This window comes from Pyrgilauda ruficollis, unplaced genomic scaffold, assembly GCF_017590135.1.
Source record: "Pyrgilauda ruficollis isolate IOZ18807 unplaced genomic scaffold, ASM1759013v1 scaffold56, whole genome shotgun sequence".
NCBI lineage: Eukaryota > Metazoa > Chordata > Aves > Passeriformes > Passeridae > Pyrgilauda > Pyrgilauda ruficollis.
The window spans coordinates 4907733-4923430 of record NW_024527266.1 but is presented as its reverse complement, the minus strand read 5'-3'; the positions used below and the strand labels follow the sequence as shown (position 1 = coordinate 4923430).

At 54.8% G+C, this 15698-nt stretch overlaps 1 protein-coding gene across 1 annotated transcript; it reads left to right on the top strand.

Moving 5' to 3' along the window:
- Positions 1-368: 368 nt before the first annotated feature.
- On the top strand, positions 369-2953 carry TNFRSF13C (TNF receptor superfamily member 13C). Its single transcript, XM_041481695.1, has 3 exons — positions 369-570; positions 936-1097; positions 2640-2953. Exons 1-3 carry the CDS (start codon positions 426-428, stop codon positions 2951-2953), a joined length of 621 nt encoding a protein of 206 aa, XP_041337629.1. The 5' UTR covers positions 369-425.
- Positions 2954-15698: the final 12745 nt, after the last annotated feature.

Genomic DNA, 15698 nt, shown 5'->3' with positions numbered 1-15698 from the left:
AAAGTCTCCCGTAGACACTGAGGGGGCTTTTCAGCGTAAGCAAAGGAGGGTGCAGGCTGGGGGACATGCCTGGGCTGGGGGCAACTCGCAGGTGGGCAGGGGAGGAGCGAGGATCAAGGACGTCAGGCTGGGACACAATACCCCTGGGTACGAGGTGCTGCGTGGCTGAGGCACACGGGGGGCTGCGGGGATTTCGGGAGCATATTTTGGAAGAGAGGGGTAGTTTGAGGGCACATTGCAAAGGCAGGCAGGGGTAGGGCTTGGTTGCTTGCTCTCCTCCTCCCTGGTGAAGATCCGCCCCAGGCCAAGCACAGCGATTGTGAGCCCCAAGGGAGACGACGCAGCTTGACAGACTGTATCTCCCTCTGCCACGGGGCCTGGGGCGCTGCGATTTCACACTCCGGCGGCCCTGTCACTGCTACGCCATGCAAGAGCTGGGCTCTCACTCCCACTCTGCCATGTCCTCATCAGGAAAAGCTGCCATTGCCTCCTCCTGCCTCTCCTTCGAGTGCTTCGACACCCTGACCAAGTCGTGCATCAAGTGCTCCGACCTGTTCCAGGAGAACACAAGTAAGGGGACAAGGGCAGCTGCAGTCTGAGCTCCCCAGGGCTGGGTGGTGGTTGGCCAAGGAGCCTGGGGATGGCTATGGAGGTGGCAATGGAGGATGGAGCACCACCTCCATCTAAAGCAGAGGGGAGCAGGGCAGCCAGTTCCAGTGAGAGGAACATGGTGTAGGGAGAAGTTGGATGATCCAGCCTAGGGATCTCATCAAGCAGGGGGATATTTTGTCACTGGTGGCAGGTGGGTTACAGTTAAGTGCCACACTTCCCTGGCACCGCAGCCCCCAGGCCAGCCAGGCAGGTGAAAAGTGTTGCTGGCTGCCCTCCTCCTTCAGCTTTCCCCTTCCTGACACTACCGGCATCTCACCCCACAGCAGAGCCCACCCTGGCACCCCCCCGGCCCAGCACCTTCCTGATCTTCGGGGTCCCGGTGGTGGTGGGGTTCGTCCTGGTTCTGGCTGCCGTCTGTGTCTTCCTGGCCTGCAAGGAGAGAAAACGACGGAGAAAGAGAAAGGCAGCAGATGAAGAGGACAAAGGTAGGAGACCTCTTCCTCTCTCTCCCACAACACCCTGAGGACGCTGGGGCAGATGGGATCACTTACTGCTGGCTCCACTGAGGCACAGCCCAGGCTAGCTCCTCCACCTCAACATCAGCTCCACAGGCATCCCATGGCATTTTGGGGCACCTGAATCATGGCCTGAGTGACAGTGCCCTGCATTCCCTGGGAACCTATGCCTGTATCTGACTGCCAGCACAACCCTGCCTTTGTTTGTTTAAAGCATGTCCTGGCACCATGTCCTCTCCACAGGGGACAGGTACGGAGCACTGGTAAGTAGGAGCTTTGTGAGCTCCCTGGTGAGAGCCCTCTCCCCCACTAGCCAGAGGAACATGGATGGAGTGGGAGTAGTGGGGGCAGTGGTGGACACCTGGGGATGGCTCCAGAGGCAGCCTCTCCCTGTGACACTGCCATGGGGGTCCTGTGTGGACCACCAGCTTGCTTCTTGTGCTCGAGATGCCCAGCATCCTCCAAGATGCATCCCAAAGACCTCATTGGGATGTCAGGACCAGCCCCATTGACAGTACACTACAGCACTGCACAGGGTTATCAGGTGTATCAAAATTAGGGCTGGGGTTTAAGGAATGGGGCTGAACATTTCCTAGCAGGGTACTTCCAGGAGAATAAGGCCACACTGCTCCATGATGGCCCATTTTGCTGGGGCGGCTCTTTCCTCCCTCGGGGGTCCCTGCACTGGCACTGATTCACCCTTGAACAATCTTCTCCAAAGTGGTCTTGCTTGGCTTCACCCCTCCCCATCCCCAGGTAGGGGGTATGGCTGTCCAGGACCTCCAGGAGGGGCTGCCACACAGGGCTGCTGGCATGCACCACTGCCCCACGACCCAGGTGGGTGTCCAGCCAGTGGGGCAGCTGGTCCTTGTGCCCTGGCTTGCCTGCACACTTCTGGCACTGCCGGATGGTGACTCAGACCAGGGGGACATTACCCGGGGCCTTTTTGCTCTGTGACAGCCCATGACGCACATGCCTAGAAAAAATACCAAAAGCGAAAGAGAAGGGAGAAATCCAGCGGTGAGAGAGATCTGGCCATTATAGAGGCACTACTCAGTCTCCTGTTGCGTACCCTGCTCCGCATCTCCCGTGTCCCCCAAGGCTGTACCACAGCAAGCCCAGTGCTGTGGCGCTGGATGTGTGGGAAGTGGCAGGAGGCTTGGGGCTGGAGGCACACGCCTGCATTCAAAGTGTGTAAACAAGTCTATTTTTAAGTGGGAGGCAGTCAGGGAGGGCAAGCTGCCATGGGCTGGGCTCTTCTGCTGCCAGCAGGGTTGAGCGAGAGGACTTGAAGTGGAAGTGCAAGTTTCGGCCCTTCCCTCTTGCCTTTTAGCGGGGGAAAAGCCCACTGGTTGTAAGCAGGATAAATTCTGCAGCAGAAGAGATGTGGGAACCTTGCAGACTCCTCCTGTTCCAGATCCATCTTCTGCCCTGGGGACAGGACAGTCTCCCTGGGACCTGCCTGACCCCACTCCATGAGCCCAGTAACCCCTTTTTCTTGTCCCTTCCCAGAAAACATAGACATTGCCAGCCCCCTGCCCAGCCAGGACTCTGCCATGCCAGAGGGAGAGGGTGCCCTGAACCCAGCCCCATGCCTGCATCTTGTTGGGAGCCTGAAGATGCCAGGGACACCCAGGAAAGCCAGGGCAAAGCAGAGGCCGTGCTGCCAGGGCGATGCTGATGGAGACATTGTCCTGCTCTCCGCTGTGTACCCCCGGCCTGAGGAATGCAACCACAGCTTCCCACTGCCTGCCACTGAGCTGGGGGCCACAGCGCTGGTCACCACCAAAACCACCCAGAACTGTGCCAGAGAGGAGAGAGTCTGAGGACAAGGGGAGAGCTGGAGAGCTCTGGCCAATCCCTGTGGACACTGACAGCCTGTTCCTGGATGAGTGAAGCCTTCCATGGGTGTGAGCTCCATGAGGACCAAGATCAGCCTTTTAAGATGACTGTCCTTTTTGTGCGAGCCCCAGGTTACACCTGTAAATGCTGGAGGAAGCCAAAGTGGATCATGCTGAGTTACAATGAACTGTCGACAGCTGCCATGGCTGAACCATTGGGAGGAGGCAGAGACACAGACTGTGAGGATGGCGTGTGGCAGGGACTGCTGTGCCCTTTGCAAGGCAGCTGTTGTGCCTGGACATGTCTCCTGCTGAATGGGTAACTGCTGGGAACATGGGGCTGGAAGACCAGAAATTCCAGGGGAAAAGGAAGCAGGGAGTTACTTTAGGACCAAATCCCACACAGCAGTAGCTCGATTTTTGCTACTGACCTCAATAAAAGTAGACTTGAGGCGGTATGAAGCAAGGCACACCCAGCATCTACTCCATTTAGAGTCCTGCTGCCCTGTCTTCTGCACTCTGTGATACCCAGGTCTTCCCACCCTCTGGGCTCTCTCACATGGTGGCAGGCATCCACCGGCACTCAAGGGAACCCCCTCCACAGCCAGGTACCCTGGGGATAGAAAAAAAGTTTGCCTTCCCAAGCAGTGAAGAGGGGGAAAAATCTGTCCTTGCTTTGATCTATACTCCCTGAAGTTAGGGAGGACCACGGGCAGGCAGTGGAGACAGCTAGTCCAGAGGAGCTCCCTGGACGTGTCATTACAGCCCCAGACAACCGTCACTTCAGCTCACTGTCGCTGCAGAAATACCGTGTGTCACTTGGGATGGATGCTTCCACACTGCACAAACGCAGTCAGGGAGTGATGTGAGCGTAGGCAGGATGACTTAATTTATGACAGTGTCCTCAAGGCTTTGCCTGTGTGCCAGAGCTGGCCAGCATTGCTGATCCCAGGCATTTCCCCGTAGGTGGGTTTCTTCACCCGCCTGTAAGTGCCTTTACTGCACAGGAAGGGCTCTGTCTGGGAAGTGAACTCGTTGGTCTGCGATTGCTGATTCTGAGTAATTACAGCAGCTCATGCCCCCTGGCTGAACAGAGACTCTGGGTTGGGTGAGAAGCCCCTGGAGAAGGTGATTAGTCACTTAGAAGTGCTTTGAGGGGTTATTTACATGAAGCACCATCTCTGGGTCTGCTCTTCCTTAGATGAGGTGGCTTCCTTGCCTGGGAGGTTTTGGACACTGAACAGAGCTGGACAAGCAAGGTTTGGGGGCACTGACACCAGGCACTAATGGCCACCGAGTGCCATATTCCCAGTAGGGTCAGTTGGAGGCACTGTGTGGAGGGGATGGCCCTCTGATGATGGGAAGGTGACTCCCTGCCCAAGCCTGAGTTCTCTCTGGGGCTGCAGGACAGGTGCTACTGTTGAAGGGTGACCACCTCTCTTCTCCCCTTTCTGCACTGCCGTCAGACTCATGGAATCTGTCACATAAGGGCAACCACAGGTGCTGCCACAGGAGCAAGGCCAAAATTACTCACCACAATTCCTCTCCCAGACCTTAACAGACTGGCAGAGGTGAACCCTCATCTGACTGAGGCTCCACATGATCTAGCATGGGATGGATCCCCATCTCAGCCTTGGGGCTGAGGATGGTGGAAGAGGTGGTTCACGTGCCCAGTGACCGTCTCCTGGGGCTCCAGACACCTGTGGCAGAAACTGGGGGCTCAAAGGCTGGTGTCCCAGCTACCCAAACAGCCTTGCTGCCCTTTGCAGAGGGGGTACTGCCACGGCATGAATCAGACATCTCCTCATCCTCATGCTCCACACCCAACCCTGTGAAGTAACTTCAAACGATCTGTGTGTATGTGGAGTGGGGAAAAGAGCTGAAGGTCGGGAGATGTTTTGTCACTAGAAGAACTGCTTCTGGGAGACAGAGCAACCTGTTTCAGGGGAGATGGGGGTGATAAAAAAATGGAGCAGAACTGTCAGGAGCCACCTCCACTTTCCTCCCAGTGACAGCAGCAGCCCAGCCCTGTGGATGCACTGCCCACCCCAGATGATCTGGGAATTTGAAAAAGAAACACCCATACAAATCCTATTGAAAAAGCTCCTCTTTCTGCTCAGGTAAGGACTTCTGTTCTCATTTCTGCTGGAGCTTAAGCCAGACACCTCCCTGCATGGGATGCCACTGGCATTTGCAGCACTCAGAGTGGCAATTGGATCCACACTGTATTCCTCAAGCAGGGAGTGCCCCTTGGATCTCCTCTCTGTCATGGCTTGTGAGGTGTCTTCCCTGCATCATGTCTGCCAGCTGTGGTGGGGCAGTGCTCCCCCTCTGCTCAGTCTGCCCAGGAGGGATCTGTAGCCTGCTCTGTGTGCTTCTCCATCCTTATGTACAGGGAAGAGGGTTCTCCGTTTTGTCTGCATGGGAAGCCAAGGGAATAGAGATTAAAAATATGGCAGTAAAAATTAAAGAATAAAGTGAATCCATCATCAATGCATGCTCAGAGGTCTGAATGGGGTCCCCATTTTCCTGGCTTTAGGGGTCTCCAGCATGATGGACCTTGGGGTACAGCAGGGATTTGAGCTGAAGAGGCTCCCCTGGCAGTGCCTTTATCAACACATTCCCTATACATGGCCACCTACATGGCCAGGAACCAGCCAAGCCTGACCACCTGCATTTCCCCACAGCCATGCCAGGAGCTGGCCATTAGGACGAAAGTCTTTTTTTGGGGGGTTGGGGTGGGGATGTTGCCTGTCTTGGACTTTCCATAGCAGTTTCTCACTTCCCTCTGTGAGGCAGGAGCTGTGCTTCCTCCTCAGCCTGGCACTGCCTGCACAACTGCCTTGAAAGGCTGGTGAAGCTGGGCTTCACTTGGGTGCATGCAGGGGCATGGGGTTTCAGAGGGAGCCAGGGGAAAGTCTGAGGAAACCCCTGGGCAAGAGAAAGCAATTGAGGCTAAAACCCTCCTGACTGCAAAATCACCTCAGTATCTCCCTAGACATTTCAACTCCACTGACCTTGTTTTGGAGTAGGTCCTGAGCGTATTTGAGCACCTGCAAGTCTCACCAAAAACTCTGGTGGTAAAGGAAAGAAGTCTTGGTGTGGCTCTGGACGTGGGTTTGTTTTTGTCCATGGTCCCAGAGTCAGGAGCCAGCTGGCCAACAGTGCACGGCAGTGTGAGGAGACGAACCTGGCCAAGGGTCTCCTGCAGCCACCAGTCGTGTCTGCCAAACCCTTCTCAACCCCATAGGCTTCCCAGACTCCAAAGTGAGGCTTTCCTCCCTCACTTGCTCCTCTCCACTCCCACTACTGGCTCACCCACCAGTTTAGTCTCCTGATAGTGCACCCACAGACCCAACTACTCCAGCCTAGAGCCCGCCCAGGCCCCCGCAGACCCAGCTTGCCCCTCCATGGGCAGGGTCTTGACAGCAGGCAGGGCAGGCAGGGCAAGGGGGCACCATTTCATCCCAGACACGAAGTAATGTCCCGATGGCAAACCTCCAACAGGGTCTGTCTGTCTCTGGCTGCAGCCTCTGATCCCCCCACCTGCTGCAAGGACGGGGCTGTGGGGCCGCCCCATCGTCTGCTCGCGGAACACGGATCTCATCCCATCCCACAGGGACCCTTCCCATCGCTCAGTTCCCAGCGCCAGCCATGGCACGGCGACACGCGGGTGCCCTGCAGTCCTCGGGGAGCACCCGTGGCAGGAGAAGAGAGGTCAGCAGTCCCGGGGCGCCTGCCACGAGGTGGCACTGACACCACACGCCGGCAGGGACAGGGACAGTGCCCCAAGGCTGCCGGGGGACCAGGCTTGTGGCCAGCCCCGCTTGGGCCAGACGGAAGGGTGACAGCTGGGTGTGACTGTCACACAGCCCAGCACCGTGGCCTCTGGGCTGCCCAGGAGAAATGGTCGCTGGTGACTGGACACCTGTGGGGCAGCCAGAGGCACAGAGAGCTGCTGCTCCATCCCACAACAGCACTGAGGACCTCGAACATCATCCTGCTCCCTGAGCAGCCCATTCCCAGTGGTATCAGACCTCTCTGAGCATTCTCCAGGACATGGACCTGCCACCCAGCACCTCCCTTCTCCATCCCCTCCCTGTCAGCCTCTGCCAAAAAGGAAAATACCGTGCTACCCACAAGCTCCCCAAGTGGAAAAGGCCAGGGAGAGAAAGGGCTGGCCAGCTCCCTGTGCGATGCTGTCAGGGGACCACAGCCTTCCTGATGCTGCTCATCAGCATCCCTCCCTAATTGCTACCCAGTGCCTAATGACAGTAATTAGGAAGAACGAAGCTGCCTGGGGACTGGAAGCGCTGACAGAGTTGGGGGAGACAGATGGTGTTCGCACTTAAAGAAAGATTGAAAAAAAAAAATTCCACTCAGCTTCGATCAGCCTCCTTTTCCTTTGCTTAGTGTCAGGATCACTTCGGTCCACAGGCACATCAGGGAGAGGCAGAGATGTTGCACTGGTCGTTTTCAAACACAATATCTACACACACACACACACACACACACCAACACACAAACACAACCCACAGAATCGCCGGTGTTTTATAGTGCCGAGGGAGCTGCGGGAGGGGGCACAGTGCCTGCCTGGGTACCTGGCACGGAGGGGATTTCCTCACTGCTTTTGTGGGCTGACGCTCTCCCCTGGGGCCGCCCCCACAGCTCCCGGCTTTGCTGGCTGTGATCAGTGAGCAGTTTCCCAGGGGTATAAAGTGAGGGAACAGCCCAAAACCACCTGAGCAGCTGTGGTGAGCAGACAGAAGCTCACCTGGCAGAAAGAGCTGGCCAAGGGACAGCCCCACATTTTCCCCATCACTGTGGAGTGGAGACACTACACTGGGCTTTCCAGGGAGCACCCAAAACGGGACCTCGGCAACCAGAGCAATTGGACAGGGACTGCAATGCACTCAGCTTTACTGCCTGGAGAAACCCCACCTGCAGAAAACCCCCTCCAAACCCTTTCACAAAGCCCCTTCCACCCGAATCCTGGGATGATGCCACCTGCCTCCAGAGCTACCTGCCAGACTGCAGCTGCACCTGGGCAGAGAGACGATACTGGGGTGTGAGGGAAACCCCCTTCCTGCCCCTTAGCAGCTGTCCCAAATGCTCTCAGGGTGCCCAGGACCTTCATTCCCCAGAGCACTCTGGGGATGCAGGGTCAGGGTTATGCTCGGTAGGGAAGATGCTCAGCCTCATGGAGGAGCATGCTCAGCCCTATGGCATCGGCCTGGCCCCACTCAGGGGATGCTCCAAGAAAAGGCCCAAGGCAGGCATAGGGCAAACCTGCACACCCCCTGGCCTTTGGAGGGTAACTTCCCCCTCTCCCGCAGCAAATGGGGTCATTTAAAACCCATTCTGCATCCTAGTCACAGCTAGCAAGGCAAGTAGAACCTTGCCGAGTGACACAAACCTCATGTGACACCTGAAGTGATCGGCGGTGACAGGCAGATTGTGCAGGAAGAGCCTCTGCACTCCTTTCGAGGTGCTGCTGTGACAGGGGCTGACCCCCCTCACTCCCAGGAACACCTCCAAGGAATGCAGGGCTCTCCTCCTGCTGGGAAGCTGGCATTCCCAAAGGGCTGTGGAAGTGGGCATGGGATGTGGAAGATCCCCAAAAGTAAGGATCCAGTTTTGGATCCCCCCCAAAAGGGTCATCTGGGCAGCAAGGTGGCTGGTGCCAGAGCTAGAGCACATGGCGCAGCGTGCCCTGCTCCAAGCTGCATTGCATCCTCCCCTCCTTCTCCTGCCTTATGTTGTTTCTTCATTTTTCCCTGTTTTTCTGAGCATGGGGCTGTGATGAGAGCCCAGGGTGCAGCCACGGGGGTGCAGAAGGAGGAGGACGCCAGCAGTGGGGTGCTATGGGGACAGAGCCCCATGTCCTTCATCTGCTGTCTCCAGTGTCAGCTGGCCACAGGTCCCTGGCTGCTGACAGGAGCTACTCTGAGCCTGGATCAATGGGCAAGTGTGGGGGTTTGGGTGACAGCCACGGGAGGCATGTGGGGAGAAGGGAGAGCAGGTGGGATTTCTCAGGAGATTCCCCCATCTTCCCTCACACACACACTCTGCTGTCCTGTAAGGTTTCAATGATGCAGATGTCTTTCTCATTTCCTTCCCTACGGGGGTTGCAGTCTGACTGGGTCCCACTACCCAGATGTCGCTTCCTGATTTGAGAAGTGCCGGCATTTTGTGGAGTGGCAAAACTCCAGGATGAAGGCACCTGCAGCCAAAAACTGTGGCCAAGACTGAGCTGAGGATGGCAATTTAAATAGGGTTTTATAGTGGGGGTGACACACAAAAGATCATCTTCCTCCTCCGCCAAAAATAATTGCCATTCTCATTCTGTGACAATAATAATATTTGGTAAGGCTGTTAATTCTTTGTGAAGTGAGGATAATTTTAAAGCTGGTGATTTAAATTCAGCACTGCAAAAGTTTTTTGGATAATTAAAAAAAAAAAAAGGCTCTTTTCCTAACTGAAATGTTTGCCTTCTCCATTAGCATTTCTAATGATGTCCAATAGTTTCCCATTAGCACATTTGCACATGATACTAAGTTGGAGGGGAGCATCAGTGTCCTAGAGGGTGGGAGGACTCTGCAAAGGGACATGGACAGACTGAATCCAACAATATGAGGCTTAACAAGACCAAGTGCTGGGTTCTGCACTTTGGCCACAAAAACCCCCTGGCAGCACTACAGGTTGGGGACTGAGTAGCCAGGCAGAAAGGGGCCTGGGGGTACTGATTGACATCTGGTGGAACATCCAGATGTCCAGGTGGCCAAGAAGGCAAATGGCATCCTGGCCTGTATCAGGAATAGTGTGGCCAGCAGGACTAGGGAAGTGATTCTTCCCCTGTACTTGGCACTGGTTAGGCCATAGCTTGAGTCCCGTGTCCAGTTCTGGGCCCCTTAATTTAAAAATGATACTGAGATGCTGGAGTGTGTCCAGAGTAGGGCAATGAAGCTGGAGAAGGGGATGGAGCACAAGTCCTGTGAGGAGCAGCTGAGGGAGCTGGGGGTGTTTAGCCTGGAGAGGAGAATGCTCAGGGGTGACATGGTCACTCTCTTCAAACACCTGAAAGAAGGCTGTGGCCAGGTGAGGGTCGGTCTCTTCTCCCAGGCAACCAGCAACAGAACAAGAAGATAAAATCTTAAGCTTCAGAGGAGGCTTAGGCTGGACATAGGAGGAATTTCTTCAGAAAAAAAGGTGACTGGGCATTGGAATGGGCTGCCCAGGGAGGTGGTGAAGTCACCATCCCTGGCAGTGTTTAAGGAAAGACTGGACGTGGCACTCAGTGCCATGGGCTGGCTGACACGGTGGTGCTTGGTCACAGATTGGACTCGATGATCTCAGAGGGCTTTTCCAACCTCATTGACTTGGTGATTCTGTGACAAGGACCTCAACCCTCACCGAAGGGATCCAGTCTCCTTTCCCTGGAGAAGAATGAGCACAGGAGGGAGGCTGCAGCTGGTCACCCTTGCTGGTTTCTCATGGCCACCACTGGCCTCCCTTGAGGGTGGTCCTAGTTTATTTGCAGTGTGAGCTGATAAAAACACTTCCTTCCCCAAATGAGAGGGAGCATCATTTTGGCACTGGACAATCCTGTGATGGACAGTCAGAAAGAACTGGAGCAGTGGATTGGGATGAGGTGCAAGGAGAGACCTGTTAACTCCCTCCCAAGCCCCTTTCAGAGCCACAGCCCCAGCCTCTCCTGCCCCCTTAATACACTCCTGACAAATTCCCTTTTGTCTTTCTTCCTGTCCCTCACCACTAATATCAAAATTAAATCTTTAAATGCTTCTGGGGTGACACATTTCCCAGTGTATTCCCAGGAGTGGTCTCTCTGGGTTTGCTCTTCAGCTCCTCAATTATTTATCTCTGCAAGGGAACAGGAAAACAAACTCAGCAAAGCAAACTTCATGCCCTGTAGTGACACATGAGTTATTAAAAAATATAATAAAAATTCCCCAGTGAGTCATTTAAGAGGCACTTAAGCAGCTCCAACCACAGAGACGATAGTCATGACTAACTATTTACAGCCAGCATTGGCTGGGGAGGGCCAGGGGCAGGACAGAATCTGGATCCCCTCATGGCATTTCCCAACAGGGATGTTTGGGGGAACCCTGCTTGTGGACAGTAAACACTAAATGTCCTCATTTACAGTTTAAGGTAATTGCAAGCTCCCTGTAAGCCTCATATGTTCTGGGATGGCAGAATGAGGTGATGCAGAGGATGTGGGGGATGTAGGGGACGTGGGAGGTTATAGAATCTGTCGTGGGATGCAGGGGATGAAAGAATGCAGGAGCATTTGAAGGATGCAGAGCAAGGTGGGGGATGTGGTAGAAGGTGAGGAGTATGGTCAGAGGTGAGGGATGCAGAGCACACAGAGGAATACAACAGACACAGGGATGAAGAAGATGGAGCAGAGGGGACTCAGCTGCAGGGACCTGCTGGGGCACATCCAGTTTTCCTGCTCCTGGCACAAAGAGCAGCAGTGGCAATGCAGGAGATGGCTAAATGCTCTGGAGGGAGTGCCTACAGCCCCGCATGGATGGGCTCCAGAAAAGAGAAACTGTGGGGGAACTGCTGGCCTTGGAGGTGTTAAAATGAGCTTTAGTTCATCCCTTGCTTTCAGCCCATATCCAGAGCCCTCCGCAGCTAAAATGCCCATGCCTAAACTGTGACATGCTTTGAGCCCAGGTTTATGCGCGCTGTCACAGGGACGGTGTTGAATCCTGTCTTGCTTCAAGGGATCCTGTGATCCAGCTTCCACTCAGGAAGCCCACGCAACAGGGTGTGTCCATGCGGGCCCCTGCTGTCCCCGCTCTGCCCAGGAGCCAGCACGCAGCAAACGCTCACTTGGGCAGCGCTTGACCCCTCGCTCCGCTGCCCCCGCGGCCCGGCGCGGCCGACTCGCTGCTCTCCTCGCATGCCGCTGGCACACCGGGCTCTGCTTCAGCTTGAACGCCGGGAAAAGCAAAGGGCATAATTTTAGGAGAAGCGTGTGAAATGTGTTCTGGCAGATCAGCCGAAGAGCTCTCCAGCGCAAGGAAAGCATTAACATTTGCAAAAGGTCCTTGCAACAAAGCTATAAATTCCCAGCAGGCAAATCCAGATGTGGGGATGTACGAGCCCTGGGATGCAGACAGGGATGGGACAGGTCCACTGGTTTGGGAATCATTCAGGAGTGTCCTGGGAAAGAAATGTTCCTGGGCAGGAATGTTACATTGCGGGGTTGAAATGGTGGAGGCAATCAGAGTGGGAGGGACCGCTGGCTCCTGGCTGGGATTGACAGCACAGAGATGTACAAGGGGATGGATTTAGGCTTGGTTGGGACAGGATCTCCCCTGGGTCTGAGCTCCTTTTCTCCATCAGCCCCTCTCCCCCACATGATGGATTTGCAGAGAAAGGATGGGAAAAAAATCCTGAAGCCTGCAGCCTGTGATTCATCCTTACTATATTTGCACATATTATTAGAAAGATGAAAATATAGCCAGAGCTGGAATTACAGATTTAGTAAGCAGGACTGCCTATTTCAGCACATACTGCTTCTCCCAATGACTGTAACTCTACAGGGGACCAATTTACACCCTCACTAGCATTAAGGCATTGCCCTACACAGTCTACTTATATATCTGGGTGGATATATTCAGCAAGTAAGTCCTTCAGGGACAGCAGTGTTTGGGTTCTGGTGCTGCCCACTCAGCATGCTGTGCAACTGGCTGGTGCCCATAAACCCCTGCCTCAACATTCAGTCTCCTGCTAATGCTCACCCAGATTTTGGGGATATATCATGAAACCCATAGGCAAAAGAGACTTGCTTGCTTGCTGCTTTGCAAGCCTTCTCCATCCCTGACAGGGACTTTGGGATGAGTGAAGAGGGAGAAAGCCAGAGCTTGCCAGCTCTTTGCTGTAACTCACCCCAAGCCCCCATCTTTTTATTAACAAATTATTAGCAAACCCCACAAGTTTGAACCCATGCTTGTCCCCATGCCTGGCCAGTGGGCTTTGTGCCCATCAGGTAGGGAAGGTGGCTGATACCTCCCTGTGACACCTGTCTGTGCTATCCCACGTGAGGAGATCTGGTGCCCTCTGTGAGCCTGGGCACAGCACTCTCCTGCATGGGATCTTCTTCCTTGCTGAATTGTTAAATGCAGTCAGGTGGATGAGTCAGCTGCTGTAGTCCACTTGCTTGGTTTGAGACGTTTTGGTTTGCTAATAAACCAGGTTGGTTCAATAGTTTTCTGCCTGCAAAATACATCTTTTCTGCCTGCAAAAGATGTTTTTATTAAACCTGCAAAAGGTTTAATAAAGCAGCAGGCAGCTATGTGACCTGAAGAAGACCAAATATAATACCAGGTACCAGGTGTGGTTGCTGGTCTCCAGCATCTTGCTAGCAAAAAGACTGTGTACTGAGCCCACTCCAAGTGCAAAAGCTCCCATGTGTGCCAGTGTGGAGGGACCAGGAAGACAGCACTGGCTCCCTGCTGCCAACCCAGAAAATCGTGTGTGTTTTCCCATGAGGTGGCAATGCAGTGTCTGGAGGAGCTCATGCCAGGGAGGTGAGGAGGACTCCAGGATCTGCCTGCTCTGGCTGCAGTGGGACACAGCTCCACAGAGATGTGACCCCAACAGGGTGAGCAGTGCAGTGACACATATTTTGGCAGCAGTGCAGTGACCTGCATGGCTGAGGTCTGCAGAGAAGATTTCCTTGTGTGATGTTTTCCTCCTTTTGCTGGAAGTAAGGGAGAAGCTCTGCTTCTGGGGTTTTTCTTGTTTGTTTGCTTGTTTTTTTTCTGATTGCTTCAGCCCCAAGAAAGGAAAGGGAAGTTGCCAGGGAGCTGACACTTGGGACAGTGTGTGACAGGATGCTCTGAGCAGAGGAGACCCCACTGTGGTTGTGTTGGCTGTGAGAGACACTGGAGACTCCACTTTTGGGATTGCAAAACACTGCATGACCCCCACCCGCTCACCAGAGAGGTGATGGCACCCCTATTTCTGTCCCTGGCCTCCTAGTGAACATGTGGGAGGTATTTTTATCCTCCTGCCAGCTCCCTTAGTCACCGGTGCTTGCTTTAAATGGGTCAACAGGGAATAAAGATGCGGCAGCCCTTGCTCCCTCGCTGTCTTGGAGCACATCTACTGGCAGCACTGACTCTTCCTCCTCTTGCACTCCCTCCTGGCCAAGCGTTATCGGAGACCCAGGAGAGTGCCCTGGCCCAGGCAGTGTCAGCTGCAATTAACTCCTCATTAAAGGCCAGTGGTGAGGCAGACCCCTGCAGAGCTGCTGCGTGCCAGGACAACAAGGGCTGTCTCCCAGGACGCTGGAGAAGCAGGTGGCTGCCCTGATGTGACAGAGGCAGTGTGTTGGGGTGGACGGATGCGCAGGGGAAAGGGGCAGCAGGAAAACTGCATTCATCCCACACAGCCCAGATGCGTGGGTACAGGGCAGCAGGGATGGCTTTGTGGCATTGGGGGCAAGTATGGCCCCTCTCTGCCATTTGGGAGAAGATGAGGTTCACTAGGAGAGTCCATAAAGTTTGCATCTGCTGCCAGCAAGGTCATGGAACAGATGTAACGCTCCGTGACATCATTTGACAGCAATGACCCCAAAGCCGTGGTGATCTGCCTGGACAGTGCCCCACTGCCGTGACTCCCAGTGCTCACTGCCTCACACGTCTGTGCACCTCGTGATCATTGTGCCAGCACCATGGCTCACAAACTCCCATTCGGTGACCATCCTGGGAACTGTAGCAAAACTTGAAGGGTTTAGAACCAGGGCTCTGCCTGAGCACTCCCCTGGCTCCAGCCCCACTGTGCTGGTGCAGCCCAGCTGATTCTGCGAGCAGTGGTCCCTCTTCCAGCAGCAAGGCCAGCTGGTCACCATTTAAGCCATTTTAAATGGTTTGTTCCTGAAGGGTGACAACAGAGCTTCACATCTGCTCCCTCTTGCCTGGTGTTTCAAGGGTGAGGTTTCCCCTGCAGTCGCCTTTGTGGCCAACTCCCAGCTTAGAGGGGACAGCGCTCGACTTCAAGGTGACCTCAAGAGATGAGCATGGGGTGAGTGCAGCACCCAGGGAGATTTGGGCCTAATCCTTGTGACATCTTATAGCCAGAGAGAGAGAAAAACAGCAGGAGACAAGCTGGGTGCGGGGAGGAGGGGGGCAGAGGGGGCAATGGCTGACAGAACCAGGCAGTCGCCTCCATCACATTTAAGGGAGTTCGTTTTCCTCCTGTCTGCTCAGATCTGTCCTCCTGCTGCACTTGCACAGAGCCACGCGGCTTGGCTGCCCTGGGGAAGAGGCAAAGGGAGGGGGACCTGCTCATCGGGAGATGTCCCAGAGAGGAGCCACAGCTCCAGGCACACTGTGCAGAAGGGACTGCTCACCCTGCTGTGAGCCAGATGGAGAGTGAGGGGCTGGCAGCCTGCCTGGGACCCCCAACACATGCAGGGGGAGTGGGGTGGGTGCCAGAAGCCCACCTCTCCCACTCCAGGGGGAAAGCAGGAAGAGACTGCAAAGCCCTCCCAGAATACCAGCAGCTCTCTCAGGGGACCCTGGCACAGTGTTACCCTCAGGCACCTCAGGGCAGGAGCCAGGCCTGCAGAAAGCCAAAAACTGGCATAAAGATTGTGAGAATAGAACAGAAAGAAGGAAAAAAGTGAAGGTTTGGAACTTTTCTTATTTCATCTCAGGCTCCTGAGCCTCTAGGCTACACTCATTTTACC